General features: G+C 41.7%; 1 protein-coding gene and 2 long non-coding RNA genes across 3 annotated transcripts in view; 1 reads left to right on the forward strand and 2 right to left on the reverse strand.

Moving 5' to 3' along the window:
- Nucleotides 1–16,102, forward strand: part of LOC146496748 (uncharacterized) — a 166,048-nt gene that overhangs the window by 141,108 nt on the left and 8,838 nt on the right. The window lies entirely within an intron of this gene.
- The window catches only part of LOC146496756 (uncharacterized), a 496,205-nt gene continuing 490,916 nt past the window's right edge, over nucleotides 10,814–16,102 (reverse strand). Inside the window, exon 2 of the long non-coding RNA XR_014871065.1 lies at nucleotides 10,814–12,824. This is a non-coding gene — a long non-coding RNA (uncharacterized LOC146496756). The remainder of the gene's footprint in view (nucleotides 12,825–16,102) is intronic.
- The window catches only part of LOC146496755 (MAM domain-containing glycosylphosphatidylinositol anchor protein 2-like), a 149,192-nt gene continuing 143,903 nt past the window's right edge, over nucleotides 10,814–16,102 (reverse strand). The window contains exon 17 of the mRNA XM_085142525.1: nucleotides 10,814–15,917. Coding sequence (XP_084998651.1) covers nucleotides 15,829–15,917 — 89 coding nt within the window. The 3' untranslated portion in view covers nucleotides 10,814–15,828. The remainder of the gene's footprint in view (nucleotides 15,918–16,102) is intronic.

Consider the following 16,102-nt stretch of genomic DNA (forward strand, 5'->3'; position numbering starts at 1 on the left):
ACCCACCTGTCACTGCTCCACACCTGCACAACCCCTGTAACTACCAGTCCAGTTAGATCCACAAAGACACCGGGCAACTCCTTCTGACCTTCTTAATACTTCAATATTCAGAGAAAACGTCTGTGCTGCTCTTTCTTGGCATGAAGCCGTGCTGCTGCTCACTGATCGTCACTTCTCTTCTTAACCCAGTTTGATCACTTCTTCATGTCCTTCATGTTTCTATACCACTCCAAGATCACATACAACATCTAGGTAAAACCTTCACCTCCCTTTGTGTCCTTGTGATTCTCTGCATTCCCAGACTCATCAGTGCCTTTCATCTCTCTCACTTTCTTCATTCATCACTTTCTCAAACATCCTCTCAGCACACTGTCTCTCCAAACTCTTCTTTTTCTCCTTCCAAAACACTGGTTCTTTTATACTATCGCACTATTGTACCTGAGCGGTCTATGCAACATGCCTCATTCGTGCACTGTTTTACATTGAAGTGTTTTCTGTCTAACATTCACACTCAGACAGATCACACACCAGAGAACAACTGTGGGTTATATTACGATATTTGGCATGCAGACTGGAGCAGCCAGGGATCAGACCACCAACGCTCGGATGAGCAGATGACCTGCTCCACCTTCTGAGCTACAGCCGCCTCATATTTTCAAGAACCAGACAATTTCAGAAGGTTAGCGTAAACAGATGTTAAAAACCTTCATTCTCCCCTGAAAAGTCTCTTCTATTGATCTTTGATGCACATGTGGTCACGTCTTCAGTCTGTGAAGTAAACAAAACGTCTGTGCTGATGTCAGCTCATCACAGATATCTTTGAGGTCAGATGCTCCCAGCACACCACACCCAAACCACATCATATCTATGCACACCTTCCCATTAAATATCAGTGCAGTTACAGTAAACAGCAGCTTATTTATGCACATATATCCTAACAGAGACACTTCCACATGAGGGGGTTTGACTGAGACTGTCCTAAACTGTTGCTCCTCCATCCACAGAGAACGCTTCAGCCCATGTTGCAGGAAGGACTCAAACCTCTGGGTGTTACTGTGCAGGAAGTGTGGGCCCCTGCCTGAAACTTGGAGCATGTTGAAGAGCACAGAAATTCCTTTGGACATGTTGTGCTGCTGCCACCTAGTTTCCTAAGCCTGAAACACCAGGAGCCACTTTTAATTTCAATCCAGGTTAATTTAGCGTCTGTGACACACAGAAATTGAATTTTTGTTTTTTCTTTGTTTAAATGTTTTTGAAAAAAGGATGTTCTGTCCGACTGCTTTATATATTTACTGTGTAATTTTCTGCTTTTTACTGTAGAGGAAACAGAATATCAGAGCTTCGCATGTGTTTACACTGCACTGCTAACTGAAACCTGTCTTATTGAAACAGTCGCACTAAATCTGTTTTCTTCAGTATTAGTAGTGTTCACACAGATGCTGTACCAGTTCAGCACCAAGCACAGACGTCTTCCTTAAAAGCTGCTCTATGTTCGAAGGTGTTTTTGAGTATTTCTTGATGGTTATCACACAGTACTTTGTGAAATGTCTTGACTCTGGCTTCATGTGTGGAAAATCATGAGTAAACTTTTATTTTAGTGCTTTATATGCCACAAACTCCCCCACACCCTCCTATTAATTTATTAACCACATCTTTCAGACTTATTTCATTAATAATTGAAATGAATAGAAATAATTAATCATCACTTGTGACGGAGAGGTAAGTGACGGAAGTGACGGGCGAGGTAAGCGACTCATGTTGTAACTGACGTCGGACGCCGGAGATTTTGGCGGAAAATTAAAGCGAATGGTAGTTTAGATTTGAACAAATTCCTTTAAGCTTCAGTATTACCAAATACACTTATCAATTGTCTTACAGCTAACAACATTTGTCTAAATAATCTCCAACACCCTGGAGAACAACGGGGAGAGTTTAGAGGCTCTCCAAGATTATATTGATCAGTGCTTCCAGGATCTCGTGATGAAGAAGGCTCAGAGTGCAGCTTCCCTGGCCAAATCTGAGACGCCGTCGTCGAAAAGACTTCGCCCGGCAGATTCCCCATCGGCAGCCGGCAAAGATATTGTCGACATACATAGTCAATCGACCAACAATTGTCCAGTTTCGATGCAAGGCTGTCCTTGGTGGAGATTCTTCACCGGGAATTTAAATGCTTGCGAGAATCTCTGGAGTTCAGCCAGCAGCAAGTGGAAACGCTCACTGCTGAAAATACCACGCTAAGGGAGTCGGTGAAATCTCTCACAGAAAATGTTACTCAGCTAAATAGAGAAAATAAAAAAATAAAAGAAACAGTTATTGATCTACAAGCTCGTAGCATGCGTGATAATCTGGTATTTTCTGGTATTCCAGAAGCCGCTGGTGAAGACGCGGAGACCACGGTGAAAAGCTTCATCAAAACCCACCTGAAGCTGCCGGAGGACACGGTGAAGAACATCGTCTTCGATAGGGTACGTCGCCTCGGCCCCATTCGGGCTACGGCCGGGAGACCACGTCCTATCGTGGCCAAATTCGGCCACTTCAAACAAAAGGAACAGGTGAAAAGCCGCGGCAGGGAATTAAAAGGAACGGACTTCAGCGTGAACGATCAGTTCCCCAAAGAGATCCTGGAACGACGCAGGGTCCTCTTCCCAATCCGACGCGGCTTCATCCAGAAGGGCTCCCACGCTGTCATCGCCGTGGACCGGCTGTACGTGGACGGACAGCTCCACCGCGACCCCAACATCACTCCGTGGCTGTATTAACTTCAGACCAGATAAGAATCCGCTACACCCTTTCCCTATCCACTCACACTAACTTGCATTAACATCTGGTTAACTTACCGGTATCATATCACATCTTAAGTGTGTTTCTTTCTTGGAAATGAGATTTTTAATCTAATGAGAAAGAAATTATTTTACCTCTCATCACAGCTTTCCCTGCTTCCCATAGAACAGAAGCTGATGTTCCAGGAGTGTCATTATAGTCTAAATATGAAGTCCATTCTTTTTTAAAATATTTAATAAAGTCTTCATCTTTAAGCAGTGATGTATTAAATCTCCAGTTTTTACTTGGTGTAGTATTATTCTTGTGCATTAGTGTTAAAGATACAGGAGCATGATCGCTGACAGCTACAGGATGAATCTCAGTGTCTGAAACGTCACTCAGCAGTGAGCTGCTGACCAGAAAATAATCCAGACGAGAGTAGGAGTGATGGACATGTGAGAAGAAAGAATATTCTTTACTGGTGGGGTGAAGGGAGCATCGCAAAGACCAAAGTCGCTCATATACTGTTTGATTATATTTGTGGACTGCCAATTACGCTGAGTTCCTGCTGTATTGAGCCTATCCATGTCTTCATTTAGTCCAAGGGTCAGCAACCTTTAACACCAAAGAGCCATTTGGAGCCGGTTTCCACGCAAAAGAAAACACGGAGCCGCAAATACTTGTTGACATCTAAAATGAAGATAACACTGTTATTGTTTTTACTTTTATGCTTTGTGTGAACAACTAAGATGTGTTGCTTATGAAATCCATGAGGTGCTGCAGAGAAAATTACATTTTATTTATGTAATTAACACATTTGAACTCTTAAAGAAATATAACAAAAGCAAAGCTGAACTAAAATGATCCAGCAAACAAAAACTGTTGTGAGCCACCAGCCTCATATCTCCTTTGTGCTTTTGGAGCCTTGACCTGACTTTTAAAAAGTAACTGAAAAAAAAGCTCTGTGCTGCTGAAAAAAGAAAAATACATATTTACAAAATTCTGTCTAAATATGTATTTTACCTGGTTAATGTGTGTGGCGGGGCGTGGTCTGCAGTGCCGCTGCAGGGGAGGCGGACGCACCTGAGCGGCACCCGCAATCACGCCTCGCCGCCTTAACGTCTGCGCTCTCTCTGCTGTTGTGTTGGTGTGTGTCGGGCTGTGAGCTGCAAAGCTACAGCCGGCTGTGTGCGTACAGCAACCGTGTGTGAAAAGCGGTCAATAAAGAGATGCTGAAAAGCGTGTTCATGCAAACATCATCAGGTCTGTCGTGATATGTTTACAATAAGACTTCTGCTCCTGAACCTCTGCGCACAGCATCTGCAGATCAGGCTGTACGAAGTCACTTTCATCTTTACAGGACTGTAAGCTGTCCTCTGTGAGGCGTGAGCGTGTTTGTTTTAACATAGTTCACGGTGGAGCTGCCGACATAATGTGGATCCGAAGATCCATAATTGTCCTACCTGGGGTTGAAAGTCTCGATAAATGCACGCCATTTCGGCGTTTCGTACACCGGCTTCCGCGAGTGTGACGCTTATTTTGAGCGATGAAAAAATAATTAAATATGATTTTATTTTTATATTTCAATATCACAATAATCTAACAATTTAGAACTACAAGTTAAAAAAGAACTAACATAAATAAAATACACTTCAGCTAAATACTTCTCATTTATTTTCCCAAACCACGCGGAGCCGCAGTATAAGGACTAAAGAGACGCATGCAGCTCCGGGGCCACAGGTTGCCGACCCCTGGGCTAGTCCAAGGTTGAGGTCGCCTCCAAGAACAAGTGTGCCGTCTAAGTGTTCAGAGAGTGCACTGAAAAAACCGTGAAACAGTGAGGGATCATCAGCATTTGGACCATATACACTTACAATACAAAGCTTTTTATCAAGTATAGATAGTTTAATGATTAAGAATCTGCCCTCTGGATCTATAACTGTATCGAGTACTGTGAAATTAATATGTTTATGTATTAAAATTGCTACTCCCCTTTGTCTAGAATTATAACAAGCTGAGAACGCATTAGGAAACTCAGGTGTTTTAAGTTCATTCGAACCTCTAAGAGGTCTGTGGGTCTCTTGTAAAAGGACAACATCTACCTGTAGTTTTTTGAGTTGGTTAAATATTTTTAACCTCTTTTCTCTGGAGCTCCATTTATATTCCATGTAACAAACCTCAGTGCCTCCATAGATGTCTGTGTATAACTAGGGGTGTACTCTCTGTGTGTCGATGAGACAGGTGGAGAGAATACATCGCTTGTTCATAAATAAAGAGAAGAGAGAGAGAAATGTGTGGCGAGATGCTCCCTGAGTCTGACTATGTGTGTGCATATTTACTAATATGAGTAGGCTTGGCTTAAGTGTGTGTATCCTGTAGGTCTGTGTGCGCTGTCTGACTGATGTAAATGTGCTGCCGTTGAGCGCATGATTGTGCGTGATCGTGCTGTGCCTATGTGTCGAAATAAAGGATGTTGTTTGTGGATGAGTGTGGAAGCAGGTGATCGAAGCAGTGAAAGAAATAAAGAAAGAAACCAAGGACGAGGGTGAGCAGCATAAAAACAAGAGGGGGAAAAACGGAAACATTCCAATTAAACCATCGACGGTTGCTTATTACGCACAAGACTACCGTTGTTTACAGCGCTGACAGCCGCTGTTTTTTTCATTTACTTACTTCTGACAAGAAAGCCTCATTTCTGCTGTTCAATACTGAACAAATTTAAACTTTTAAAATTATGCAAAATGCAAAACGCTCAGCTGTGTCTGTAATAAAACCGCTGTAACTTTGCTCTGCTTCACTTCAGCAGCATCAGGTCATGTTCAGATGTTGATTTATGGTTTTCTTTCGTTTTTGATCTACTGCAGAATATTTTTAAGGTCATCTGCTATAAAATCCCAGACCAGGAAAGTCACCTTAATGTTTTTCTGTGTTTTATCCTCAGTTACTTTGACACAAAGGCATCTGCTGTGATGCTCACACCTCTGATAAAGTCTCGCAAGTGTCAGCTTTCTTTTTATAGAAATAAAAACATGGAAATGTGCTGATGCATGATCTGAATTATAATATTTCTGACTGTCTGAGGCAAAATTTAACTTATTCGAATCGGATTGAATCAAAATCTAATCGATTCTAGAAATCTGTGACGATACCCAGCCCTACCTACAATAATACAGAGAACTCCCCAAAAATCAAACAACACCCTGTGAGCAAGCACTTGGTGACAGTGGGAAGAAAAAACTCAGACAGAAGGGAGGCTAAGGGAGGGGAGGGGCCATCTGCTGGGACCAGTTTAGGGAGGGGGGACGGTTGAAGTTTATGGCTGAAGCTTAATTTTGTTTCTCTCTGTCTTTGTGTAGTGATTTTACATCTCTTTGTAGTCTTTGTCTGTCTCTGCTTAAGTGCTTAGTTTTTTCACTTTGTATTTAAACTGATGTCATCTCAACAAACTGTCTTAGCAGAACTGACTGTTTATTCAGAGTTAATCATCATCATTCATTCTATCATTCTTTGGTTTAGGACGTTTTCATGGACCAAGCAGGAACACACAGGCACAGATGTAATCTTTTATTATACCCCAAAAAGGACAAAATGATTACAAAAGTTCAAAATGCCAAAAACAAGCTATTTTAAGAACCAAGAACAAAACATAACTCTGCCTGCCCAAATGAGAAACCGCTCCAGTTATATAGCAAATGAATAAACCATTATATACACCAAAGGTGAAAACTAGAGAGATAACAGCTAACCATCATTCAAGAAGAGCCCCATCCCCCCTACATGATCACAATAGATGGTTCAGTCCACTTCATTGGCTTCTGCATTTAAACCAGCTCCACCCTCAGCCTCCTCCTTCAGCCAGACCAGGAAGGACCGGAGCGGAGGTCAGCTAACTCAAAAAGAACAGAAATTAATATAGCATATACCATATCAAATAACAAACAATGCAAAACGGAGTCTATGCCACCATTTGGACTATAGCTTAGTGCTGTCATGCATTACAGGTAAACAGGCATGATCACAGAAGCTTTAAAGCACAATGTAAAAATAAAACAAAAAGGTAAAATTAATATTACCCAAGTGTGTTGTTGCGTGCTGCCATCACAGACGTCATACACCAACAGGGAGAAAAGTCTGGGACTGCTTACTGTTCTTCCAGTTAAAGTGAAAACGGTCGTGTGTTGATCTCCACACAGTCAAAGCTCCACTGACTTATGAGGCATCAGGTTCACTCAGGTTAACTGACAGAGAGCAGCTTTGTGTTCAGGTGACTGCTAACCTGTGCTGCTCTAAAAGCTGTTTGATCTGAACATGACGGCGCCAAAGCTCCCTCCACCCTCCCACCATGACTCTGTGTCAGTGTGCTGTTGTTTGAACTCACTGTTCACAACAAATCAAAGAATTTGGAGGCGATTGTTCCCAGACCCATGTGTCCACCACCAGTGTTGGGGAGTAACAGAATACATGTAGCGCCGTTACGTATTTAAAATACAAAATATGAGTAACTGTATTCCGTTACAGTTACCGTTTAAAAAGGTGGTATTTAGAATACAGTTACTTTGTTGAAATAAATGGATTACACGGGGGTACTTCCCTGTTTCACATTGTGGCGGGTCAGGACTGTTTGGGTTTTGTTTGACAGCTACGTTCTGTTGTTCCAGGCGGCAGCGTTACGGTTGCCATGGTTACAGGGTGACGCTCTCTCTCTGCGTGTTTCCTGGGTGAGAGAGGCCTTTTTGTTGTTGTGCTAAGCTATGCCGAGCAGTTTGGTTAGCGGCGGTGTGTTTCTGTTGGAAAATAAACGGCTGTGCTCTCTGGAAACTCGGGGAAGCAGGACCAAACGACACCTCTGTCTCCTCCTTGTCTGAGCCACAATATGTTTGGCTATACCCTCAATTTTTGGTAATTCCACGCTGGTGGAAACCCAAACAAAACACACATTAAGAGGCCCTAATTCCCGTGTCTCAATCTCCCGTCTCATAATGACGTGAAGAAATATTTTTAAAATGATTTAATATGAAGGCAATAGCAGAGTGTTACAGGCATCGCCCTAAAGCATGTAGCCTGATGGGCAGTGTAGTCCGTGCTGCAGGGAGAATGGACTGCTGTACCTGTGATGTGTCTGTGAGTGAGGGAGGGAGAAAAAGGAAAAGCCTTTCAACGCCTCTCTCTGTCTCTGCTAGCAAAGTTGACCCAGACAACAAAGTAAAGCTAGTTTTCAGCTACGAGCCCGACACGAACCCGACGTATTAGCCAGAGGTCCCTTTACTACGGTTCGGAGCCGCGGACCTGTTTTATATACGCGCCGAATAGTTTTCTATACGAGATCACTGCAAAAAGTGCAGCCTTACCTAATGTCCACCTGCTGTTACTCATTTATATTAAGATTTAAACATCTAGCTGGTGTTGGTGTGGAGAGTAACCTTCAGTAACAGTAATAAATCACACAGCAATAGTACATTCATGTAGTTGTAAAACGCACGTAAAACTAGTTACATGGAGTGCTTAGACACAAAACCACAGTGGGGCAAAGGGCACAGCCCTTCTATTAACCTCTTAAGTACCCACGCCTGACCCTAAATGCAGTCTCCTCCCTTTTGCCCCCGTATTTACAACAAAATTAAACATTCGTTCCAGTGTCATGGCTCACGGTCCACGTCCGAGTGGACTCCTAAAAATAATTATCGATGACAGTTTCCAGTTTCCAGCTAATGGAAAGACACAAGTTATCCCAGCAGCAGATCAACAGCTGAAACTACTGAACCAAAACAGAAGACTTTATCTCCCCAAAACAATTTCTGGATCAGATATCCACACATCAACAAATTTACATCAGGATTAATTTTGGAAAATGTGTCTGAAACAATTATATGTTGAATTGAGTGCTGTGTTTTATCCTGCGGGGACGTCACTTGTTTCAGTAAAAACATTTCAGGTCTGACTGAAATCTGTCATTTCCATCCACGAGGTGAAAGCTTCTCCCTCTTGCCTGCTGCAAGCTTCATTTTATCCTGTCAATCTTTCTATTCAAATGATGGAAATTACCTTCATTTTTCCATTTTCCAGACTGAAATCAAACAGTGCCAGCAGTCAGCAGAAACCACACAGGCATCGACTCATTTATAGCTATTATGTTTTTTAAGGTGTCTGTGGTCACGTTCAGTTTTACTCTGGTGGCTTCAGACGGGAAAAAAGGCTTGAAACACTCCCTGATCAAACGATTCGCTGAAGACGTGAAAGTTGCACAGTTTCATCACGTTTTTGACAACAGAGGAAACTAGAGTGTCGTTTGATTGCTAACACAGTGTGCAGTGAACAATGTGTACATTTCATTCAATGTGTGAACAATGGCTAAAGCAAACAAAAACAGTTCCTACTGGCCGTCATGTTGTTGTATTTAGATAAAAATAGATACTATATCTTATGTAGACCATATCTAAACTGGGAGATGCTGACGTTGAGTCAGTGATTAGGCTTAAGAGGGTAGCTGTGCACTCAGACTGGCCTTAGTCTGAGTTTAATGTGAGGTGTGTTGTGTTCCTGCTCTGCAGCTGCTCAAACGCTTGAACTTTGGGTGAATGTGAGTAATGAACACACACACAACACTGTTACATTTGGAGTGTATTTATTTGTATAATAATAATATTAATAACCAGTATGCATGTAGCATCACTTAGGTGAGAATGTACTGCAGAAAATAATGACAGTTATAAAAATATTTTCTTCGCATGTCCACAGAGACTTGATGGTAGCTTTTAAAACTTTATTGCCCACTCCTCTTCCACAAATCCAAACATATACAACACAAGCAAAAGCACCTCTGAGGAAGTTAACGAGGACATGCTTTCCCCCTGCAGAGTCGACAGGAGACGCTTTGTCCAGCAGAGATTATTCGAAATGTAAGGTCTGGGCTGGAGAGAGAACAAGTGTCGTACGGTATCAGAGCCTGAGTTTACCTGCCTACCTGCTGCCTGAGTTTACAACATGTGACCAATTCCTGCAGAAATAAAATCTGTAAAGTAATAAAAAGGTTTTAGTTTAGCTTTTAAGTTCCAGTGTTTTTATGTTTATTTTTGCTGTTTTTTAGTCTATTTTATGTTATTCCTCAGAAAGATAACCAACAATAATACTTTCTATTGCTTTAACTATCATATTCATCACTATTACCCTGACCATTCTACCATAAGGTCTTTAAAATGTTTCATGTAATATTAATTGACACTATGGGCAGTTAAAATGTAAACGTTATTGATTTACTTTATGGTAAATGGTAAATGGACTGGTTCTTATATAGCGCTTTTCTACTCATCTGAGCACTCAAAGCGCTTTACACAACTTGTGCATTCACCCATTCAGACCCATTCGCACAAGCACATCTTTCTAAGTGCTTTCTAGATAACATTCACACACATTCATACTCCGATGGATGCATCGGAGAGCATCGAGCCGACTGTTGTTGTGATTTGGTGCTGTTTCAATAAAATTGAATTGAATAGAATTGAACTAAAGAGTGGAAATGGATCAGAAATAATATGTTCACCCACACATCTGCTGAATAAATAAAGAGAAATAAATGGAACTGAATGCAGGAATATGGGTTACTGTGGATCGAGCTGAACTTGGACCAACAACAAGTCTGAAGGAGCAGAGGGGAGAAAACCTGCAAAGTCGAGTCCTTTATGTGAGTCACATACAGAGCTGTGTGAGCCGTGAATAAGTGACTCCACTGTTTCTCTTTAGCTGACCGCAGTTAAATTATGAAAGTTATAACCTTAAGCTTTCATCTGGGGATTAAAACAAAGCTACTGCCTTCATTGATAAATTACAGGTATTTGTATTTTATTTTTATGGACAACGCTTCTGTTTCCAGTGGCTGTGATATAATTGAGCCTCAAACTGGTTTCATGCAGAGATCTGGGCTGTTCTTTTGTTATTTCTTTAAATTAAGTCTTCATTTCCAGAGTGGCCTTTTCATTCTGAAACATGAGCTAACAATGCAAACAGCAAACAAATCAGTCAGGGCATGGCCAAATGATCGCTTTGGTACACTTCTGTGGCTGCCAGCATAAAAATCTGGTCAAACAAGGAAAACAGGATGGCTGATCTACAGTTCAGGAGAATACTGATAATATTATCCAAACATAACATAAAGAGAAAATGTCATCCAAGGAAAATATAGAGGCTTCACATAATGTGCAAAAAAAATCATAAACTTCAAGAACATAAATGCAGTAAATGTGGTGTTGGGATAGTTTTCCCTTCATTGGCTGCTGACTGGTTCTTTACTTTTCTTTATAGGGCGATCGTGGCTCAAGAGTTGGGTGTTCGTCTTGTAATCGGAAGGTTGCCGGTTCGAGCCCCAGCTCGGACAGTCTTGGTCGTTGTGTCCTTGGGCGAGACACATCGCCTACTGCCTACTGGTGTTGGCCAGAGGGGCCGATGGCGCGATATGGCAGCTTCTGTCAGTCTACCCCAGGGCAGCTGTGGCTACAACTGTAGCTGCCTCCACCAGTGTGTGAATGTAAGAGTGAATGAATAGTAGCATTGTAAAGCGCTTTGAAGGCCCCGAAAAGCTCTATATGAATGCAATCCATTATTATTATTATTATTACTTTCTCTCAATTACATTTCAATGAATGTGATTCCTGTGCAGACTAAGTCACGTGTCTGTTTACTGAAGTGTTGCTGTAAAACTGTGACAGTGACTGAAAAGATCTGACATGTACGTCAAAACTCAGAAACTACAGTTTTTTATTCATTTATTTTTATGACAAGTGTGAATTTTTCCTTTCATTTGTTGAGCGTATGCTGAAGTGTAACATAATAATATATATTTGTATAAATGACCTATTTTTGATTAAATGAGGCATGTTTCTGTAAAAAGGTTGTAGAGTCATGAAAACTGTTCAATATATGTGAAAAACATACATAAACCTACTGGTGTTCTTCAGAAGCAACCACCCATTTCCAGCTAATGTGATAATAATGTAGCCGAGGAAAACTAATACCCAGAGGAGCTGAAATAATAATCTGATCATCAGCTGCAGCAGAAAAACACAGGAGGAAAAAGTCACCAGAGGAGAAAAAGCAAGAAGAAATCATTCGTCCCACGAATCCTCTGCTAATCCTCTGGGATGGAAATACGTCTCATTTCTATCAGCTGAAAACTTTTTGCTGAGGATTTTTTTAAAGACAGTGAATCAGAATGAATAATAATAATAAACTATTTTTATAAGGTTGTCACTGTTGGTGCACTTCCATTTGATCGAAACATTCCCACAGATTTACATATTCGGATCCATTCAGAGAACTTCTGTCACATACATTCAAAGCATGGTTTCATCGCTTTGATTAAAATAAATTTTCAGGTCGAGATGATTTTATGAAACCATGTGATCAGAATGGAAGTAGGATGAGTTCCAGCTGGTGTACAGAAGCCCATTCGTGCAAAAAAGAGTCAAAGTTGTGAAAGAAAGTTCTTAAAACAAAAAAAAAAGACATTTTAATCATTGTGTAAAAACCAAAATGTATAATTTAAACTCCAAATGATGGAATTAAGCCAGATTTTACAAATACGTAAGAAAGGGGAAAAAATAAAAGTTGTACCTACAGACCCACAGAAATTCAGTCAGGACCTAAAGAGATGAATTATGACCTATGATCCATTAAACCTAAACTGCCGCCTACAATAGAGAGATAACACCCATGCAGAGAGGCAGTCCATGCTTTACCCTCCCGGGGGCGCTGCAGCCCATCCCAGCTGTCTTTGTTATCCATCCATTTATTTTTAATCATGCTCATTTGTGATCCAGTATTTTTCTTTTCTGCAGCAGAACGAGGGGATGGTAACGAAATCAAAATAAAACAAAGACAAAAATAAACCAATGGTAAATGATGGATTATTTCAGTGTTCATCATGCTAGCTGTGGAGCCATTTTTCTTGGCAGAAATGGGCTTCCATACATGGACATACATATATGAGCAGAGACGACGAATCAGGAATCATAGGTGTGCACGTGTGTTGACTCTGTTTAACCCTCTCCAGGCAGACGTTAAAAACGAACCACCTGATCACCAAGATACATATTTTATGTTTCTTTACTCAGAAGTACGACTGCAGGACCTGGTTGTGCATTAGCAACAACAAACTTAATTTGAGCCTGAGAGGGTTAATAATTATGAATCTTTTGTGCTTTTCTAATAGATGCTTCGAAACATGAGCATGACCTCTTCACCCACGATGTTTCTTTAGGATACAAAAATGCTTTATAGTTTAAAATCTTCTTTAATACTTTTTATAGATTTAATAGAAATCTCAAAACCCAAAGAAAAGTTCAGTTAAAACCCCCACACATGTTAAAAACAAAATAAAAACTCCCCAACACCATTTTTATACTATCGTAGGAACAACAGAGGATTTGATTTGACTTTTCTTCTTTTATTTGTTGGAAATCTAATTTTGTAGCTTAAGGTAGCTGATGGTCTCAGGTAGCATTAAAGTCTTCGGCTCCTACCAGAAACTCTTATTTTGGAAAACTAAAATGGTTCTGAGACGCCAACGCTTGAATCCCACTGAAACAGGGATGAAAACTGTCAGGTATCATCGTATGGTCAGATGATGGTCACGTGTTGGTCTTTTATTTCTGTGGTTAAATAAATCAGACGTCCTGTGTCCACAGTCAGTTTCCTCGTCCATGGCTTCTTTAGTGGTGCCTTTTTAAAATGCCGTTCAGCATGGCTTAGGCTTCGACAAAATCCAACATCTCCACCAAAAGAAAAAGAAAGTGTTTCTCTGCATAATCAAACCGGAGGACGCTTCATGTTCACTCCAGTCATTAAGACAGAAAGATGTTTGACTCTTCGTTTCTGTGACGAAGGCTGGCGGTCCGTGGCCCAGCGAACGTTCCCTCTGTGAATCTGAAGGCACTTGATGGCAGATGCTGACCTCTCCTGCTTGGTCCGCCACAGACAGACAGATGTCAAAGTAGGCTCTGAAAGTACGTTTTTTATTTTTAAATGCCATTTGCTTGGTCCACCCGCCCACCAAAAGCATAAAAAGATAAGCGAGAGATGACTGTCGGTCCATCTCACAGTACAGTACTGCTGATGTGCTGAGGGGGAGAGTGGACTTATGGGGACGTGGATGATGAGAGGGGAGGGTGGGACAGGGGGGAGGCTGACATTCAAGCTGTGCATGTCCTCTCCTCTAACACTGACTTTGCCTGAAAGTTTAACGAGCTTCGCTGTAGAAAACTGGACGTCAGACTGGAAACAGAGACAGAAGCTGCTGATGGGAAACTCTGCATGTCCACGTGAAACCTTCAGGGCAGGATGCCTTCAGGGGCAGTACTAAGCTGTAGGTTACCTGTGTTTAGCTCTCAGTGTAAAAGCAGAGCAGCCGTGCAGTAAAGACTAACTGTTCTGTCACACATGGAGTGGCTGACTGCACATCAGTTATTTCTACTTTAAAGGCTCATTTTGTAATGAAAGAATAACTGTGGGCAGCAGTTCAGTGGGTGTCCTGCAGTGTGTCCAGATGTGTGCTTTGTTTCTTATTCCTCTTTAGCTACCTCACCATTTATTCCAGATGTTTGTCCTTTTCTCAGACTGCCACCATCAATAATGTGCTCCTAACGACTCACCCAGATGGTCCACAGCGCCATCTTATGGTACAAACTGATGTTTGCAGGCCGGGCCTCACTGAACTTTGACATCTTTTTAACACAAAACATAAACTCATGTCAACGGCTTTACTGCTGACAGCTTCATCATTTTGGAAACGTTCACGCAGGAATTTGATGAAGTATCTTTAAGACAGCAAACTTTAAAAACAGGCATCCACGGATTCTTCAGCCTAATCCACATTAGGATGATTCTGATCCTGGACTACCCAAAGACTTTTAGAGCGTGCATCATTTGTTGGTTACTCCATGTGATGGTTAACATCAGACATGTGAAAGATGCCTGACTCAGGACCAGGAGGAAAGACAGGGAAGGAAGTGCCAAATCAGATATCAGGATTTGCTGTGACGACGCCACACGAATAGTTTGCTTTCTTCTTCTGCACACATGCTTGCTGCTAAATGCCAACATCTCCCAGCAGTGCCTCTCAGACCTTCTGGCTTCACGTGTCTGAAATTTATGCTGGAAAACGACTTGTGTTTGTAATGTTGGATTTGCACTAATAACCAGGCCTTCTGGCAGGATGGGGACATAATTCAAAGTGTGATCTGCCTATAAACATGACATGTTCCTTTATTCATGCAGAGTGATACCCATTAATGACACCAGCACAGGTCCCAATGGCACAGTTTACACAAGTGCCAAAAATAAGGATTGATGAAGGAGAGAAGAAGAAGATTCAGACTTCTGGTTCTGCAATGATCTGATAAAAGACGTTTAAGTCCTTTTTGTCATCAGCAGCCACAGGTAGTACTGCATCACAAAAACATATTCAAAGAAAGCTGTAACTTGAAAAAAGCTACACCTGAGGAACGTCTTTGGGGGTTAAAATGCCAAACAGGTAACTGTCACCTCCCTACTGCGTGTGCACGGAAGACAGAAACATCAACTGTTTATCTCATCGATGTCAAACCAAACAAAGTCCAGCAGCCAACAGAGAGATAAACAGCAGATCTTATTAATTATAAATAAATCTGTCTTATTTACAAAATGAATGCTTTTCCTGGAACACGTAGAGAAATATGGAGACTAATCAGACCATCCTGCTGTGGCTTGAAGGTTCTTCAACGTCAGAGCTTGTTGCGCAGCAGCTTCCTGCTTCCAGTCTCTGAGCTCAGCTACTGCAAACACGTGTTGGACTGAAGCTGCTCTGTCAGAAACAGATCACTGTGACTCGAGAGAGAAGACGAGCCCATTAAAATAAATCTGGCACCTTCAAACTCAACTCTCATGTCACCAAACTGTCGTACGGCCTCCTGCTTTAGCTATCTCGTCTCTGACTGTATCTTTGGTAGCAGAGGGATGGAGCGGGGTTACATGTTGGGAATGATGGAGCAGGAATAGGTGGGCAAAGAGTCAAAGGTCGCAATGTCCGACAGAGAGGAGGGGTCACCTCTGCTGGCCAATCAGAGCCAGAATCAGAGTGATGCAGTGCTGCCATATATGTGGCGATGAGGGTGGGGCGAGCGACCTTAGATCTGTGTGGAAAACAGAAAGAGAGCGAGTATGAATGACTACTGCAAACACAGGCTTAGAGCATAAGTGATCGATTACAAAACAACAACAATCACAGCGATTTCACCAAGCTGTAGCTTCATTTGGACGATACCTGCCGTAGATGTCTGTGTCCACACTTTTCATTTTGGGTCAATGAAATAAACGT

The sequence above is a fragment of the Neolamprologus multifasciatus genome, chromosome 19 (genome assembly GCF_963576455.1).
Source record: "Neolamprologus multifasciatus chromosome 19, fNeoMul1.2, whole genome shotgun sequence".
Classification (NCBI taxonomy): Eukaryota; Metazoa; Chordata; class Actinopteri; order Cichliformes; family Cichlidae; genus Neolamprologus; species Neolamprologus multifasciatus.